This window comes from Callospermophilus lateralis, chromosome 1, assembly GCF_048772815.1.
Source record: "Callospermophilus lateralis isolate mCalLat2 chromosome 1, mCalLat2.hap1, whole genome shotgun sequence".
In the NCBI taxonomy this organism is placed as follows: domain Eukaryota; kingdom Metazoa; phylum Chordata; class Mammalia; order Rodentia; family Sciuridae; genus Callospermophilus; species Callospermophilus lateralis.
The window spans coordinates 15,579,166-15,595,142 of NC_135305.1; the positions used below are offsets into that span (position 1 = coordinate 15,579,166).

The window sequence follows — 15,977 nt, forward strand, 5'->3', positions numbered from 1 at the left end:
TTTTGCTTGTTTGCTTCCTTATCTCCTAAACTATTCGGTGCTTACGGAAGATAGGATCAGCAGGAATTGACCAGATCTAGGTAAAGAAATTTGTTTTTTCTCTAAATAAGTAGTAGACCTACTGGGCTCTCTCTTGTCCAGCGAGGAGGTCCACAGAACAGGGTAGAGGACAGTGTGACTGCAGAGTCGCTAATCAAGACCTCCAGAGACCAAGCAGGAAGCAGGTCTGATTTTATTGCTCAGTTACCATGTATGTATACTCGGGCAGTAGCTAAGCAGATTACAGGCAGCCGCCAATGCAATTTCTGGCCAGCTGTCCTTGCAGCTACCAATCAAGGAGTGGGCTGTGGAGCAAGCGCAGGGACTGCAACATACGGCCTCATGCCCAGGGCTGTGCCTATGGGGTAAACAGCCTGCTGCTCACATGCCTAATACGAGGGGAGGGGCCTGCCACTCAGATACCCTTAACATATGCCATGTATGCCCTACTCCGTGCACTTTTCCCCACATGGACCAAATCCTATTTTAAGTGACCTTTATAATAAATCTTTTTTTATTTGTTTTAATTAGTTACACATGACAGTAGAATGTATTTATGCACTTTGATATATCATACATAGATGGGATATAATTTCTCATTTTTCTGAGTGTACATGTTACAGAATCATATTGGTCACGTAGTCAAATGTATACATACAATAATAATACCTGTTTCATTCTACTGTCTTTCCTGTTCCCTTATCCCTTTCCCTCCCCTCCCATCACTTCCCTCTACCTAATCTAAGGTAACGCTATTCTTCCCTAGTGCCCCCCGCCTAATTGTGAATTAGCATCCACATATTAGAGAAAACATTTGGCCTTTGGTTTTTTGGGATTGGCTTATTTTGCTTAGCATGATATTCTCCAACTCCAACCATTTACTGGCAAATGCCATAATTTCACTCACTGAGTAATATTCCATTGAGCATATATACCACATTTTCTTTATCCATTCATCTATTGAGGGACACCTAGGTTGGTTCCATAGTCTAGCTATTGTGAATTGAGCTGCTATAAACATTGATGTAGCTGTGTCACTATAGTATGCTGATTTTAAGTCCTTTGGGTATAAGCCAAGGAGTGGGATAGCTGTGTCAAATGGTGGTTCCATTCCCAATTTTTGAGGAATCTCCATATACTGCTTTCCATAGTGGTTGCACCAATTTGCAGTTCCACTAGCAATGTATGAATGTACCTTTTCCCCCACATCCTCACCAGCATTGATTGTTGCCTGTATTCTTGATGATTGCCATTTTGACAGGAGTGAGATGAAATCTTAGAGTAGTTTTGATTTGTATTTCTCTAATTGCTAGAGAGTTGAATACTTTTTCATAAATTTGTTGATTAATTGTATTTCTTTTTCTGTGAAGTATCTGTTAAGTTTCTTGGCCCATTTATTGATTAAATTATTTGTATTTTTTGGTGTTAAGTTTTTTCGGTTCTTTATATATCCTAGACATTAATACTTTATTGGAGGTGTATGAGGTATTTCTTCTTTGAAAGTCTTGTAGAATTCAGCTGAAAATCCATCTGGTCCTGGACTTTTCTTGGTTGGCAGGCTTTTGATGGCATTTTCTATTTCATTACTTGAAATTGATCTGTTTAAATCATGTATGACCTCCTCATTCAGTTTGGGTAGGTCATATGTCTCTAGAAATCTGTCAATGTCTTCGATATTTTCTGTTTTATTAGAGTACAGTAATTTCTGATTATCCTCTGTATTTCAGACATGTCCATTGTGATATTTCCTTCTTCATCTTGTGTTTTAGTAAGTTGAATTTTCTCTCTTTTTCTCTTCGCTGGCATGGCCAGGAGTTTATCTATTTTTATCAAAGAACCAATTTTATTTTGTCAATTTTTTCAATTGTTTCTTTTGTTTCAATTTCATCGATTTTAGTTCTGATTGTAATTATTTCCTGTCTTCTGCTATTGGTATTGATTTGTTCTTCTTTTTCTAGGGCTTTGAGATGTAGTATTAGGTCATTACTTGTTGACTTTTTATTCTTTTAATGAATGCACTCAATGCATTCATTAAAAGAATAAATAGTACTGCCTTCATAGTGTCCCAGAGATCTTGATATGTCATATCAGTGTTCTTATTTACCTCTAAGAATTTTTTACTTCATCTTTGATTTCTTCTATCCATTCATCCTTCAATTGTGTATTATTTAGTCTCCATTTGTCACAGTAGCTTCTATTTTTTATCTTATTATTGATTTCTAATTTCATTCCATTGTGGTCTGATAGAATGCAGGGTATTATCTCTGTTTTTTGTTTGTTTGTTTGTTTTTTGTTTGTATTTACTAAGAGTTGTTTTCTGGCATAAGGTATGCTCTATTTTAGAGAAGAGCCATGTGCTGCTGAGAAGAAAGTATATCTGCTCGATAATAGATGAAATAATCTACATATGTCTGTTAAGCCTAAACTATTGATTGTATTATTTAGTTCTATAGTTTCTTTATTTAGTTTTTGTTTGGAAGATCTTTTCAGTATTGAGAGAGGTGTGTTAAAGTTTCCCAGTGTTATTGTATTCTGGTCTGTTTGACTCTTGAAATTGAGAAGGGTTTGTTTGATATACATGGATGCTCCATTGTTTGGGCATAAATATTTATAATTGTTATGTCCTGCTTATATATACTTCCCTTGAGAAGTATGAAATGTTCTTCTTTGTCTCTTCTGATTAACTTTGATTTGAAGTCTACTGTACCTGAAATGAGAATGGAAATCCCTGTTTGTTTACACAATCCATATGAGTGATAAGCTTTTTCCCATCCTTTCACCTTTATCCTGTGGATGTCTTTGCCCATGAGGTGAGTCTCTTGAAGACAGCACATTGTTGGGTCTTGGTTTTTAATCCAACCTGTCAGTCTGTGTCTTTTGATTGATGAGTTTAGGCCATTAACATTCAAGGTTATTATTGAGATATGATTTGTATTCCCTGTCATTTTGATTTATTTCTGGTTTTTGATTTGTCTTAGTTTCTCATTTGGTTGAATGTCCCTTTAATGTAGATCCTCCCTTTGCAGGTTTTCACTTTTTTTTTTTTCACTTCATCCTCATGGAATATTTTGTTGAGAATGCTCTATAATGTAGGTTTTCTAGTTGTGAATTCTTTTAATTGTTGTTTATGGAAGGTTTTAATTTCATCTTCAAATCTGAAACTTAATTTAGCTGGATATAAAATTCTTGGTTGTCATCCATTTTCTTTCAGAATTTGAAATACATTATTCCAGAACCTCCTAGCTTTGAGGGTCTGGGTTAAGAAATCAGTTGAGATCCAAAATGATTTCCCCTTCTATATAATTTGATTTTTTTTCTCTCCCAGCCTTTAAGATTTTATATTTATTCTGTGGTGTTATTCATTCTCATTATAATGTGTCTTGGTGTGGGTCTGCTATAATTTTGTACATTTGGGATCCTGTAAGCCTCTTGTATTTGATTTTGCATTCCTTTGGTTTGTATCTCTGCTTCTTCGTCTATTCTGATAACTGTAAAATTTGGTCTTTTCATATTATCCCATAATTCTTGGATATTTTGTTTGTGGTTTCTTAACATCTTCTCTGCATATTCAACTCTACTTTCAAGATTATATATTTTGTCTTCATTGTCTGAGGTTCTGTTTTCCAAGTGGTCTAGTCTGTTGATGATGCTTTCTATTGCATTTATAATTTGGTTTGTCCAATCCTTCATTTTGAGAATTTCTGCTTGGTTTTTATTTTTTCACAATCTCTAACTCTTTATTGAAGTGGTCTTTCACTTCCTGTATTTTTTCTTTGATGTCACTTTTTATACTGTCCTTTACTTCACATATCAGTTCCACTATATACAGTCTGAACTCCTTTTTGGACATTTCTTCTGCTGTGTTATCAGTGGCTTCTGTTATTGAAACATCTTGGTTTGCTTGGGGTGCTTCGTTCCCTTGTTTTTTCATGTTATTAGTGTGTTTTCCCATCTAAAAGTATGGATCTAAGGCAGGATAAGTTCTGACCTGTAGATCTGTCGTGTCCCTGAGGGTTTCCAGCGCTTCACCTTTACTGGTGAGGCCTATATCAACAGCACCAAGTGTACACAATATATAGCTTTAAACCTAATAGCTCCCACTAAGGCGTCTACTGCTTTCTCACATTAAACCAAAATGATGAGTTCCATAACTATCTACAGTACAAACAGAATATTTGTTAAAACTATTTACAATTTCAAATGGTAGATGAGAAAACAGAGGTAGTGTAGTATGTAATACTCATGAGGGAGGAAGAGAAACGTGAGATGTAAAAATGCACAGGAAGATTGGAAGAGGAGCTGACAGAGTTTGACTGTTGGTTCGAGAAAAGTAGGAAAGACTATAACAGACAAAAGAGAGGAAGAATACGAATAAAGAGAAAAAATTAAAGACGTAAGAATACAAGAAAAATGCAAAACATCATTCATATGTCATGGTCCTCCACACAGTGATGCATAAAAAACATCCTATTCTAAATATGGTAGAGAGATTAGTGAATCAAAAAATAAAATAAAATAAATCTTGCTGGAAAGTCTAACTGTCTCTATCAGTGTTCAATAGTTTCTTAGCCCTGTCTCTGACATCTCTTGGGACCACCAAACCCCGATCAGCCCTTGCAAACCCAGTCTCTATCCCACCGATCTGGGCTTCAGATACCTCAGGCTCAGCCACACTGCAGTCCCAAGATCTCAATGCTGCTCCTACTTGCAGAGAGACCACCAGGGATACACTTATGCAAAGGAGCAACCCCAAAATGCAACAGCACAACAAGGGCCACAGCACTCTCAGCAGAAAGACCCCATGAGTCTCGAAACCTGCAGGCACCCCCACAGTGGACCTGCAGGTCCCAGCTGGAGTCCCCAGACAGAGACTTTTGTGGTGGTAAACCTGCTAGCACCCAGACCCCAGGCCCTGGCTGGTCTCCCCCGAAGCAGTCCTCTAGGCGGTGGTAGCAGCGGGAGTGGTGGTGGTTGTTGGCAGCAGGCAGCAAGTCAGCAGTAGTGGCTGCAGTGGCAGCTACAACTGCAGCTGTGGGGGAGTGTCACCAGGCAATCTCTGGGGGTCATCAGCAGTGTCAGCTTCAGTTGCATCCGGGGCAGCAGTTTCTTCTGTGGCAGCAGCACCCAGAAAGAAGACCTCCAGGTGACCTCAGGCTGGCAACAGCAGAATCAGAGGCAGCAGCAATGGCAGTAGTGGTGCAGGCAATGGTTGATTGACAGGAGACTTCTGGTTCAGTGGCAGCGACCACGGAGGTAGCATTGGAAATCAGGTCTGAGGTAACTGATGTTGTGCCCAGAGAAGAGACCTGTGGGCATGGCAGCAACGGTCTGTGGCATAATAAATCTTGAAGGGACCCTCACAGTAAATCCTTTAATGCCACGAGTAATCTCTTCCACCCTCCCTAGTAGATCTTAGAATGGGCTGGAGGTGACTGGATGTCCAGAGTCACAGGATGAGGACACCATCTTCTAGAACACTTTTTAGGGAGCCAGCCTTTGTCTTGATGTGGTGTCTTCACCCAGAGCATGCACCTGCGATAGAACACATCCACTTTTCATAAGATGGCCAGAGGAGCCACCGTGTGTCCAAGTGACTGTGACCAGAGTCCAGAGTTGAGGGAAGGACAGGGTGGCTCTGCATCCCATTGGGATCTGGGAATGCATGGTGTCATGGCTCCCAGCACTTCCCTGAACCTGGGCATACTGTGTGCAGGTGGGAGGGGCTCCCTTGAGTGACAGCCTGTCATAACACAGTACTCACAGACCAGCAGCTGCGGCCTTCTCTGGGCCCTGCCTTTTTAAGGCAGCTCTCCTTCTGTCCCTGTTCCTTCTGGAGTTGCCTCCTCCACCTCGCTCAGCTTTCCAGCGCACCTTCCTTCCTCCTACTTCTAGGCTCGGGGACCTTTTCCTAGAGCCCCATTTTCTAATCTTGCGCTGGATGGCAGTTCCTCTTCCCCCCAGCGGCTACATTGAGCCCTGCTGCACTCTCCAACCCCAGGCACCGAGACCCTGGGTCCCATTTGCTTTCTTATTTTGGAATGAGCCCATGGACTTTTTAAATTGAGACATAATTCAGTACTTTATAATCCACCCATTTACATGTACAATTCAGTGGGGGTTTTGTATATTCATTTTTTAAAATTATGGTAAAATGTAGAATCTAAAATTTACCATTTTAACCATTTTAAGTGAACAATTGGATGACATCAATTATACTCACAATATTGTACAACCATCACCAGTATCTATTTCAAGCTCTCTTTTTGCCACAACCAAAACTTCTATACTCAAAAGCAGTAACTCCCCATTTCTCTCTGCCCCCAGCCCCAGTCTTTGGCACTTCTAATCTATTTTCTATCTGTATGGATTCACCTATTCTAGATATCTCATATTTGTAGAGTTATACAAAATTTGTTTCTGGTTTCTTTCACTTAATGTTTCCAAGATTCATCCATAGTGCAACATGTATCAGAACTTCATTCAACCTTTGACTGAAGAGTACTCCATTGTATGGATGTGCCACATTTTGTCACTTCATCTGTTGATGGACACTTAGATCGCTTCCACCTTTTGACTGGTGTGAATAACACTGCTGTAAACATTGGCACAGATACCTGTTTCAGTTTGTCTTTCACTCCCTTCAGGCACATGCCTAGAAATGGAATTGCTGGGTCACATAGTCACTTTATGTTTAGCTTTTAGAGGATTAAGCATTTGGACTGTTACAAGTGAGAAATGTGGGTCTTTATTAATTAAAATGTATCTATTTTATCTAAGTTAATGGGAAGTGCTATAATGTATGCAGCCAATTCATTCCTCACCTTCTTTTGATTTCTTAACAATTATCATCTGTGCGACTCATTTGACAGTTAATCACGGAAGACTTTGTGACATCCATTATTCTCTTTAACTGCTTATTTTAAAGCTTTCACTATTTAACTTGTCTGTTGTCATACAGTCTCCCCCTGAGATTTTAATCTTGAGGGCAGAGACATGTATCATATTGCTTTGTAAGGTTATTCCTGCACACTCAGCATAGGTCTCAATGATTCTTAGCTGGTGACTTCTCGCTGTCTTTCTTATCAATCTTCTGGCTTATGTATAGGCTAGAAGAGAAGGAACTTTTCCAGCTAGTCCTTGCCCTACTAGAATTCTCTTTGCCTAAATAAGTTTTTTTGTAATCCTAATTAAAATAGCACAATTGGGTAGCCTTTATCCAAAATGCTGAAGACCAGAAGTGGATTTCAGATTTTTTTCAGATTATGGAATATTTGCGTATACATAATGAGATATCTTGGGGAGGGGAGCAAAGTCTAAGCACAGTATTTATTTGTGTTTTATATACACTTGACATACATGGCCTGAATGTACCTTGAAACTTCATACAATATTTTTAGTATTTTGACTGTGACCTACCACCTGAGATCAGGTGTTGAATTTTCCACTTTTGGCATCATGTCAGCACTCCAGAGGTCTTGGATGTTGGATTTGGAGGCTAGGGATACTCAACCTAGAATAATAGTAGCTAACTTTTATGGAATACTTACCCTATAGCATGCACATGCACTATTCCAAGCCCTCTACTTCTATTTTCTCACTTAGTTCTCAGAACAAATCTCTGGCATAGCTGCTATTTTTTCTTTATATTCTTAGTTGTAGATGGACACAATACCTTTATTTTATTTATGTGGTGCTGAGGATTGAACCTAATACCTCACATGTGCCAGGCAAACACTCTACCACTGAACTATATAACCCCAGCCCATAATTACTGCTCTTACCCACGTTTTATTAAGGAGGCAGAAGAATCCCAGAGAGGTTGAATAGCTATGGAGGTCCTGCTCAGCACATACCAAAGTGAGGCCTCTGGCCCATGTTCTTACCCACAGACCCATTTAGGGATCTTCTGCTCAGAGCCAGAGAGGACACCATGTGTAGCCTCTGGAGGAATTATCCAGATCAGATGTCAGTTGTGCTAGATACCAGGAGCAGGGACCAGGCCCTCGCATGGCCTTTACAACACCAGCCCTTCCAGCCTCCTCTGCTTGCCATCTGCCTGGACACCCCGGGCCATTGAATGTGCCCACTTCCATGCTGCCCTTCGAGTAGCAGAGATCCCTCTTGAAAAGAGATTGGACTGGCCTGCCCTTTGATGGTGGGCAAGACTCCTTGGGGGTCACTGGGAGTCCATCAGGCTCTATAAATACCAGAAACTGACCACCTTGCTTTGGCCATTATTTCTGAAAAACAAATGATCAGTATACAAAAATAGAACATCCATTTATAAAACTTTGCACAATAAGCAATAAGTCCCACATCCATCACCCTAACCCTCTCCCTAGGTTGGGAGACAGTAGGACTGATTCCCAGAGAAACCACACTAACGTAAATATCTCTGAACAGAAGGTACTGGCCAAGAGCCATCCCACGCCAGCTCCACCCTGCTGCAGATGAAGTTCCAGACAGAAGATGCCCAGGGGTTGAGAGCGACTTCCTCCCGCCTCAGCACGCAGGAGCCTTTCTACCAGGCCCTAGTGCAATATCATCTCCTCCCTGATCTTGGCCCAGGCGATGCGGAAGCTGCAGGATGGTCAGACTTCCCCTAAGCAGGGGACTCCTGGAGGTCCCAGTGGCCTGCCCACCAAGTCACCCCACAGAGAGACGGCACCAGATCCAGCTCTCCTCGCCCTTTCTCAGCACTCCTGCGCTGTGCTGGGGGTCATACTCTCAGAGCAGTGCTGTGCCTTGGGTGACCCGTCCCCTCCTGCTAAAGCTCTCGTTCTCACAGGCCCAAGCCTACGCTTATGATCACTTTTCTTCCAATGCTGTTCTCCCAGACTGAGTCTCAGGTTGCCAGTTCTTTAGATTCTCTCTCCTTACTCAGATAGCCTGTGCTGGTGGCCCAGAGCGGGTTGCCACACAGCTCTGCTGAGCTTGCCACACGGGGGAGAGCCCAGGGTCACCCAGAAGCTTCTCACTTCCCAATTTCAGAAGCACCAAGAAGCCCAGCAGAAGCTTCTTCCTCCTCCTAAACACGTGCCTTGCCGGTGGTTAGATGGGTGACATTTGTGAACCTAGGGTACAGCAAGGGGCTTCACATGGCGAGTCCCTGAAATGCTGTATGGCATCTCACCTTACAACCCTCTCACAGTTCTTCTTCTCACTTTGCCTTCGCAGCACTGTCTCCAAGCAAAGAAAAAATGTCATCAGCTGCGTCACAGTCCACGACTCTCCCTACTCGGACTCCTCCAGCAACACCAGCCCCTACTCTGTGCAGCAGCGTGCCGGGCACAATAACACCAACACCTTTGACAGCAAGGGGACCCTGGAGAATCATTGCACTGGCAACCCCCGAACCATCATCGTGCCCCCCTTGAAAACCCAGGCCAGTGAGGTGTTGGTGGAATGCGACAGCCTGGGGCCAGGTAACTTGGGGCCAGGGCAGGCCGGAAACTGCTCTCTGGAGGTTGCGTTTCTTGTTTTCTAACTGCTAGGAACGTGAGCGCTAGTAAAATAGCAAGTGCTCCATTATCACCCATGGTCAAGGTCAGATTCATATAGGTTAGATTCACCTTCCATAAGCAGAGTTTTCCTTTTTTAATTGTATAATTAATGCCTTGCCACCTTCATAGTGGCTCTGCTTTCAACGAGGTTGGTAAATAAGAAGTGAAAGCCTCCCGCTCTTTATCCACGGTCTGTGGTGATACCTGTGTGGGACATTCCTAACTGATGTCAAGCATCGCTCCCTGCCAGGAGCCTATGCTGGTCATTCATGTGTCCCCTGTAGGAAGAACTTTCTCCAAGTCTTTTTAGCGAAAGGTCAGATAGGCTTCTCTGAGCCCCTCCTCAAAATTCCCCCTTTGGAGGAGAAATCTCCCAAATGTGATGTTTGGCTTTATTGAGAGAATGACCATCCTGAGAACTGGGCCCGAGCACAAGCCTGGGAATTCACCCCTCAGCCGAACAGCTCACTGCAGACTGACACAGCAGCCCCTCTCCAGCTTTCCCTTGCTCGGGCTCACTGTGGAAGAATTTGGGGAGTTAACCAAAAGAAATTGGCATGATCTGCATTTCTGCCCCCTTTCCCTCACCAGCCACAGTCAGGCTGTGGCAGAGAATTAAATAATGATACAATGTCCATTATGACAGAAATCATGTCCTTTCCAAGTATTTAACCTTAAAAATGTGTGCTGGGTATAGTTTTAAACAGTTCCTTAGGGGATATCTGGGCAGAAGAGTGAGCAGGCCTCTGCTGTGAGGAAGCCTGTGTCCCACAGTGAACTACTTTGCCTCATAGGTTCCTTTGGTGACCTTTGTGATGCCACTATTTAGAGGGGAAGGGACACACACTGCTGAGATTTGTGTAGATGTGGGAAGCTGTTGTTCTAAGGAGGGACCTCCTCTCTGTCACCATTGCCATTGGTGTCGGGAATCTTCCTGGGATGGTCACCATGTATGATGCCTGGGAGGAACAGGCCATTCAGGCACTGCCACTGAGGATACAGAGCAGGATTCAGGATGGAGCCTTGAGGGACGTTTTAGACTGCTGCCACAGGCCAGCCTGCAAACGTGGGCCAGTGTCCTAAGACGCCCTCCTAGAACTCACGGTGAAGCCTGCAACCGGGCCTTTCTTACACCAGGAAGCTCTGCTTGAAGGGGAAGTGGAAGTAGCCTCTGCTTCTTTCTCCTCCAGCACCCTCTTCATAACCCAGGAGCTGAGGAGAGGCAGCCCTCTCAGGCCTCCTTCCTCAGAAGCAGCATTTGGTAAAAGCCATCCCTGCACCATGCCAAAGCGCTCATACTCTGGCCTGCCCCCTGCAGTCCATGAAGACAGTACAGCTCTTAGAAGCCCTCACTTCAGGGTCAGTGCTACAGGGCCAGAGGCAGAACAGGTAGGCGGTCCTGGGACCAAAACCTGAGAATTAAAATGTGGGGCTGCCAGGCCACTCCATGAGGGAGACATTCTAGGAGGTCATGTTTCTGGAAGGGGGAGGCCTTACCTTCAGGGAAACATGAACCCACTGCAGCCAGAAGCGGAGCATGTGTCTGGTTTACAGGACCAGTCTTTACTGACTGCCAGTGTCTTCTGGTGATCTGGAGCCTGGAAACTAGGCTGGAGCCCCCCAAACTAGGCACCTCTGTGAGATAACAAAAACAAGGCTGACCCTTCCTAAGGCCACAAGGACACCTCTCCAAAAAAACCTCTTTTCTACCCAGGAAGATATTTTGGTGGAAACCATGCAGGAAGCAACATTTTTAAGGTTAAATATTTGAAAAAGACATGATTTCTGTCACAGTGCACATTATATTATTATTTTTTAAAATATTTTTAGTTGTAGACCTACACAATAATTTTATGTTAAGTTATTTCTTTTATGTGTGCTGAGGACTAAACCCAGTGCTCACACTTGCTAGGCAAATGCTCTACCACTGAGCCACAACCCCAGCCCCATTGTATCATTATTTAATTCTCTAAATACATGTTTTTTGTTTTTTGTTACTGGGGATTGAACCCAAGAGTACTTAACCACTGAGCCACATCCCCAGCCCTTTGTTATATTTTTATTTAGAGACAGGGTCTTGCCAACTTGCTTAGGGACTTGCTGAGTTGCTGAGGTTGGCTTTGAACTTGTGACTCTCCAGCCTCAGTCTCCCAAGCCTCTGGGATTACAGGCGTGTGCCACTGCACCTGACTCTAAATACAGATTTGTGGAAGGCCTACAGCTGCAGATTGAACTCAGGACATGGGGAGTCTTCTAGGGGTGAGGGTGTTCCTCTTGGACTGTGCCTGCCCTTCCAGCTGGTGGAAGTTTTCAAAACCAATATGATCCTTTGTCTGTAAAGTCATCCTAGGCTTGGAAGATCCTGGAAGGCAGCCTTCCTCAGCTTTCTGGTTTCCAGGAGGCCTGCACAGGCCAAGGCACACACCTGCTGCAGCCCTGATCCCTGGCCTGAGCCCCTAGCATCAGAGGGTTCAGAGTTCCATGAGCCTACTCAGGTCAGGGTGAACCCTGTTTCTAAACAGCGTGTTCCTCACAGACCATCCTTCCAAGGTTCTTGGATCAGAAGGTCCTTGAGGATTCCTCACATTGGCCCTGGGGGTTGGTTAAGGATCTTCTGGAAGGCAATAGAATAAACTCTCCACTGGCCTGAGACAAAGAATATATTGGAAGGATGCAGGACTGAGGGAAAGTTCAACAATTAAGTTCCAGGCAGGCCAGAGCCAGAACTCCTAGCACCTGAGCCACCAGAGGCCAGACATCTGTGCTCTAGAGCAGCCTTTGCCCAACATGGGCCTAGTGACACCCAGGCTCCCAGGTTCCCCTTTCCAGGAGCCTCGTATTGACCCTCCTAGTTTGGAGCAAGCACTGTTCCTTGTGCATCTGCTCTTGCCAGGGCTCAGTGTTCAGTAGACCAACCAAAACGAGGGATAGCTAATGCAGCTGACGCATGCTGACTGCAGGGCACCACATGTTGGTGGGGAGTGCCAGGCAGCAAGCAGTCTGCATGTGGCGGCCCTCTAACCCTCACAGTAGCTCTGCATGTAGATACTGCCGTTTTCCTAGTTTTACAAGTGAAAAAAAGTTTAGCAAACACATCAAGGCAGCCAGCTGGCCCAAAGCCCTGTCCAAGCCTCCCAGGGTCTGGCTCTAGAGCTCACCCAAGCTGCACATGCTCCCTCACCTGGTGTAGATAGGGCACAAATGGCTGTTTCCAGAACAAAGGGATCCCTGAGTAACTGGGTTAGGTATAAGCAGAAAAGCCCATGTTCCCTTACAACCCAGAACCTACATTAGGAGACCATCCTCCATCATAAGCCCATTGCCCCTTTATTGATCTCTGCAGATAGAATTGCTACATGAATCTCCTGGTCCCTTCAGGACCCCTCCTTTATCCAGGGCTCTCTGCTCTAACAGCTTGACCAACTCTGACTCAGCTCCTGTCTCCTGTTCCCACAATGATGGTAGCAGGCACACACCAGGCTCAGTAAACTTGTCACTACAGACTCAGGCTGTAAATCCCTCTGGCTCATTGTTTCCCCCTCAGATGTAAGAACCACAAGATGTCCAGGAAGTCGGAATAAGAGCAGAGAGTGATCCAGCAGCAAGCCCAGCCTGCGATCTGCTGCAGAGAGGGAAGGGGGTAGACAGTCACTGGCTGAGGGAAGAAGAGAAGCAAGCCCTCCTGATGGCCAGCACTCACAGCCTTCTATTTTTAGGACCACAAAAACCCCTTCTTCCCCTGCAATTTTGGGGGGCCTTTGAGGATCTAACTGGGTTTGTATTGGGCACAGTGTTGGGTCTCAGGACCTGATTCCCAAATGCAGGTCTGCTCTGTGGGGCCAGGCTGGCTCTGGATGGCTGGGAAGTTCAACATGCCAATTCCCAGGCACCCACCCGAGGGACTCTGAAGCGGTGGGTGGGTAGGAGGGGCCCTGGGTGCCAATACACAATTGGATTGGGGGCCTCTATTCAGGACCCACCACCTTCCACTCTACTGAGGCGGCTCTCCTTTCACTCTGGATCTGTGTTGAGTGGCAGGAGGCTCCTCTCTGCCTTCAGTGTGTGCCCTGTCCCTGGGTTTCCAGTCCCCTTTGCCCTTCTACTGAAGCGAAGCCCTTTGAAGGTACTCTTCTCCTTTCATCAACAGTTGATCCGCATTCTTGTGCTTGGCCCCAGCTTCAAGCTTCTCTCTTTGACTTTGATTTCGTCACCCAGGGGGTTTGTCACAGAATTGGCCCAATCTAATTCATTCTAACGCCTGATCTTTATTATGTGTGGTTCATTAATATTTAACACCCTCTCTCCCAGGAATGACCAGATTCACCAGTTTTATACCAGTTGCAACGGGATACCTGGTTGAGACAGTGATAGGCCTCTGTTTTGGCCTAAGATGCTCAGGCCCCAACATAAAATTTCCTGGATTCTTGTTGCCACACAGCCGGAGATGGAGAACTGATTTTTCACAGTCTTGCCACTTCTTGCCTCATGGTTCTCTTGAACACCAACTTTGGGCACCTTCCCCAAAATGGGCAGTTTTCATGCTGGGGAGTCAGGTGAAGGAGACAGTGTTTGGGTAGCTGACTGGATCCCCTGTACCAAGGGCCCTTTCCATGTTACCTGTCAATTATTTCATCTTGATCATGCATCTGTGGAAGACATTGGTTTCTAAGGACATGCTGAGGAGCACACCAGCAGTGACACTAGATCTGCGCTCCACCAGGTCCAGCGAGTGGCAGTCCTTCCCTGTGCTTTACCAAGCCACCTGCTGAGAGCTGGTGTTCACATATTGCTCATCACCAAAACTGACAAAAATGAGTTATTTCATGGAAATCTCTTGTACTATTCATTTTATTCTAGTTTTTTTTTCCTCTAGGGCATGTGGCCCTGTCTTTTGAGACTCAGTTATCTGATTCCTTCTGTCACTTTGTGTTTGTCTCAGCTCCCCACCAGCCCCACAGCACACTGAAGACCTGTCCAGATCTCTCCTTCTCTTTTCTCTTACACCCTTCTTATTCTTTCCAGTGTTACCAGATAGTAATTCTGAGTACAGCAAGGTTTGCAGAAAATATAAATCACAGAAATACACTTGTCCTCCATAGAAAGTCAAGGTAGTAAAAGTATTTTAGTCATATTCCAAAAAACTTAACAAAGAAAATTGAGTCACTAAGTACAAGTCACAGGCATGAAGTGCTCAAACAAAGAACAATGTGAGCCAATCTCTGTCCTTAGACTGAGGATCAGCATGGGCTTTGCTTGTGTACCTATCCCAACCAGCAGGGAAGTCAGATCGCCCCAGCCCCACCCCAGGCTGCAGATGCCTTCCTGGCTGGCCTGCTCATATTGGCCCTTTCCATCTCTATGATCTGTGATGCCTCTCCTTATTCCTGCTGTCACCTCATCCATTCTGGGTGACTAATAGTCACAGTGCCCAGCCCAAGCAGGAGCTCAAACTTATTTGTTGGCTGACTAAGACAGGTGGTCTTTGGAGAGGCTCCTTGGCTCCCTCTGGCTGCCCAGCCAGAACCATCCTACCTAGGTGACAGCCCACCATTCCTAGAGCCCCTGAGCCCCTGGAGTGTGGGAGCGCCTGCCAGCAGTGGCAGCACCTGGAGGCTTGTTAGAATTCAGATTCTCCACCCACCTTAAGTTGTTGGGCCAGAATCAGGATTCCCGGGGTTTGGCGCCCCCTGCTGGCAAGGTAGAATTCTACAGCCCCCTTGTCAGGGGAGGAAACTACTTGACCATGTTCAACTCCTGGGCTAGTCCCAGAGTGAATTCATCTTATCTTAACCAACGGAGCAAGCCCGAGCCCAGCTGCCACTCCAAAGTCAAGACTGAGTGAGGGGGCTGAGGCTGATTTTTACACGGCCAGTCTCAGGGACGTGTCCTTCTGGGAAGGCCACTGTAACCTGAAGTGAGAGCATCTTCCAGTCAACCAAGGAGCCGCCACTGACCTATGACCTGTTCCTCCTCCTACCACAGTTAACACCAGTCACCACTCATCCTCCTACAAGTCCAAGTCCTCCAGCAATGTGACCTCTACCAGCGGTCATTCTTCAGGGAGCTCGTCGGGAGCCATCGCCTACCGGCAGCAGCGGCCAGGCCCCCATTTCCAGCAGCAGCAGCCCCTCAATCTCAGTCAGGTAAGTCCCACTCAGGCCCATCGCCTCAGCTCCCCACTCTTCAGCTGCAGAGAGGGTCATGGAGGCAGCCCTCGTCACCTCTTGGGCCTGTGGTTCCCCTAGAGGTGGCAGGAAATTTCCTGAGTGACCTCAGCAGCTTCTCCTTACTGCAGGGAAGGAAACCTCACACCTATTCCATAGAACAAGGAAAAGAACGACCTAGGATCTTACGTGTCACGGCGGCCTAGGTTCTCGAGGGGAAAGAGGGCTATTTGGTTGGACTGATAGAATTTCAAACAGAGTTGTCTTAAGA

The 15,977-nt window shown here is 45.2% G+C and overlaps 1 protein-coding gene across 2 annotated transcripts in view; it reads left to right on the forward strand.

The window, feature by feature from the left end:
- The window catches only part of Hipk2 (homeodomain interacting protein kinase 2), a 190,443-nt gene that overhangs the window by 162,771 nt on the left and 11,695 nt on the right, over nucleotides 1–15,977 (forward strand). For both annotated transcript variants that reach the window (XM_076832715.2, XM_076832724.2), the window contains exons 13-14: nucleotides 9,217–9,464; nucleotides 15,525–15,685. In XM_076832715.2, the coding sequence (XP_076688830.2) occupies nucleotides 9,217–9,464; nucleotides 15,525–15,685 (409 nt within the window). The remainder of the gene's footprint in view (nucleotides 1–9,216; nucleotides 9,465–15,524; nucleotides 15,686–15,977) is intronic.